Genomic DNA, 2,482 nt, shown 5'->3' on the forward strand with positions numbered 1-2,482 from the left:
CATGATAGAGTGTATGATTTAATTTCAAACCTATTTCCAATGGAATATTATAAATAATTATAATTTATGAAAATATGCACTACGTATAGTAATCACCATGGTGGAAACTAATTGTTCCTAGTTAGGACAATTTTTGTAAGGAATTTGTCCCCGGGGAAATGTCAACCTTTTTCAAATACTGATGGTAGAAAATTACCTATGCAAAACTCCGTAGATTCTGAGTTTTGTTAAGATAAAATATATGTTATATTACTACTGATGAGGCATGTTCATTTTTTAACTTCAAAGTCAATACATTTAAATAATAAAATTCCAATCGTTGTTTAATTTGGAAGAGGAATGAAATATTTTTTTGTTTAAATTATATTTAGTCGCATTACTTTTCCCCTCTTCGTGAGGTTATAATAATGATTTTTAATTTTGAGGAATATGCCATTACAGAATTCCAGATACTGTATTATCTGGGGTTTAAGTTCAAAGTACGAAATCACAAATCACTTTTCAGAACCAACATATAGGTAAACGTAAAGTTCTCCCCCTGTGCATAGCACCACGCCATGAAGGCGTATAGGGGGTGTGGGGGTAACGCCCCACACTTTCTTGATCCGGTCGTGAGTGGGGGTGATGTGATCAGCATCACGCCCCTGACCGCCTTTACCCCTCATGGTTTCCCCCAGGTACCCATGTTATTCGACACTGAAAATTTCCCGGATTTGAACCGGCCGGGGATCGAACCCGGGACCTTCAGCATGGTAGTCGGACCCGTTATCGACTGAGCCACAGCGGCAACATATGGCGATTAATTTTTTAAAGAAAATATTGGTGCACATGAAACCTAAAAAAGCAATGGGTTTTTCTCCTTTTAACTTCTCTCTTCTACTTTTTAAAGCCTGTATTCTCCTACAGGTGAAGAGAATTTTTTTTTTTTAAAAAAAACATACTTTACATGTAACTATGAAATGCATTAAGTATGGAACTTAATTTTTTTGACACCACAATACGTGGGAAAAATACATATAAACGAGGCAGAACTGATGCATATAGGATAAACAAAACATTGTTATATCTTACAATCAAAATAGAATAGAAGATTTGAAGAGTATCGAATTTGTAGTGCTAAATGAATACAAAATATAAAAAACTTGGTATCTTATATACACATTTAAAGCTAAGTCAAGTGCATAAATCATATATCAACTAGTAGTGAGTTCAATTGCCGTCTCGCTCAATGACTTCTCGAAGCCGGGAAGGAACAGACGCAACAAGGCGGTGGCAAATATTTGGTCTATTCTGAAATGTGGACCATACATTCTGCACGTGGCGAATGAGTTGTTCTTCACGTTGTTGTTGTGGACCCACGTTCTAGTCAGCCACCATTAAATCCCACAAGTTCTCGATTGGATTCAGGTCAGGTGATTTAGCAGGCCACTGAATTCTAACGAAATCATCTACATCTTCAAACCAGTTTCGAACTACGTTTGAATTGTGAACTCCACTGTTATCCATTACACACAGCATTTGTGTTGGTTCTGGATATGCGATGCGAAGATTAGTGTGCATATCTGACAGCACATCAGAAAATTCATTTGCATACATTCTGGGCGAAACTCTTATTAGGTTGCCAACAAACGCGGACGTCATCCAACCGAAGAACGCAACACTGATGTGTCCACTTCGCCGCAGAGGCACTATATGTTCGGGCTCATACCGCGTATTGCAAGGTCGCCACACGTGCAATGCTCCATTGTCACCCGAACAGAACACTTTTTCGTCTGTCTATACCACACTGTCCCAGAATTCGGCAGGTTCGTTTACGTAACGACGTGTTAATTCCAGCTTTCTGTTTTTGTGTTCATCGGTCAATGCAGTTTTTTGTGCAGGTCGATAGTGATGCCGACCACTTTCATGCAGGCGATTCCTCGTTGTTCGGGAAGAACATGGCAGCTGCAGTTGTCGGTGAATCCTACTTGCAGGAGTCAATGGCTGAGCTGTGGACAACTCGACAATCTCATCATCCTGCTTACGACATGTAGCCCAGGGACGACCATTTCGCCGACGATCGCGTACACCATCAAATCCTTCCTCCTGGTATCGTTCAATCCACTTGGAAGCTGACTTTCTGTCTATTCCAAGGGCACAACTAATCTCTCTTGCACTCTTGCCGCACTTCCACATCCCAATTATTTGTCCTCTCAGGAAAATATCTTCTACTGGTGACATAGTGGAAGTAACTCCTACCCTCCTAGCAAGAAGACTTCCAGAACCTGTCTAAACATACGTGCAGTTTGATATAAACATGTTTTCCTCCTTATTTCGTACGTCATTGATAACAGGAACACGTGCCCTCGTCTGCTAACACTGGTTTGGTAATAGACGTATAGATTATTTTCGTGCTTTCCATGAGCAGACTTCAGCTGCCAACTTTCGGTTCAGTGACCTTCGCCTGTAGTTAGCAAAAGTGAATGACTCACGAAATATCTGT

At 40.3% G+C, this 2,482-nt stretch overlaps 1 protein-coding gene across 1 annotated transcript; it reads right to left on the minus strand.

Annotated features, from left to right (window-relative positions):
- Positions 1-1,776: 1,776 nt before the first annotated feature.
- On the minus strand, positions 1,777-2,220 carry LOC145982459 (uncharacterized). The gene has a single exon (XM_083115934.1). The coding sequence runs from the start codon at positions 2,218-2,220 to the stop codon at positions 1,777-1,779; it is 444 nt and encodes a 147-aa protein (XP_082972060.1).
- Positions 2,221-2,482: the final 262 nt, after the last annotated feature.

Source organism: Lepisma saccharinum, chromosome 2, assembly GCF_977018435.1.
Source record: "Lepisma saccharinum chromosome 2, izLepSacc3.1, whole genome shotgun sequence".
NCBI classification, from domain to species: domain Eukaryota; kingdom Metazoa; phylum Arthropoda; class Insecta; order Zygentoma; family Lepismatidae; genus Lepisma; species Lepisma saccharinum.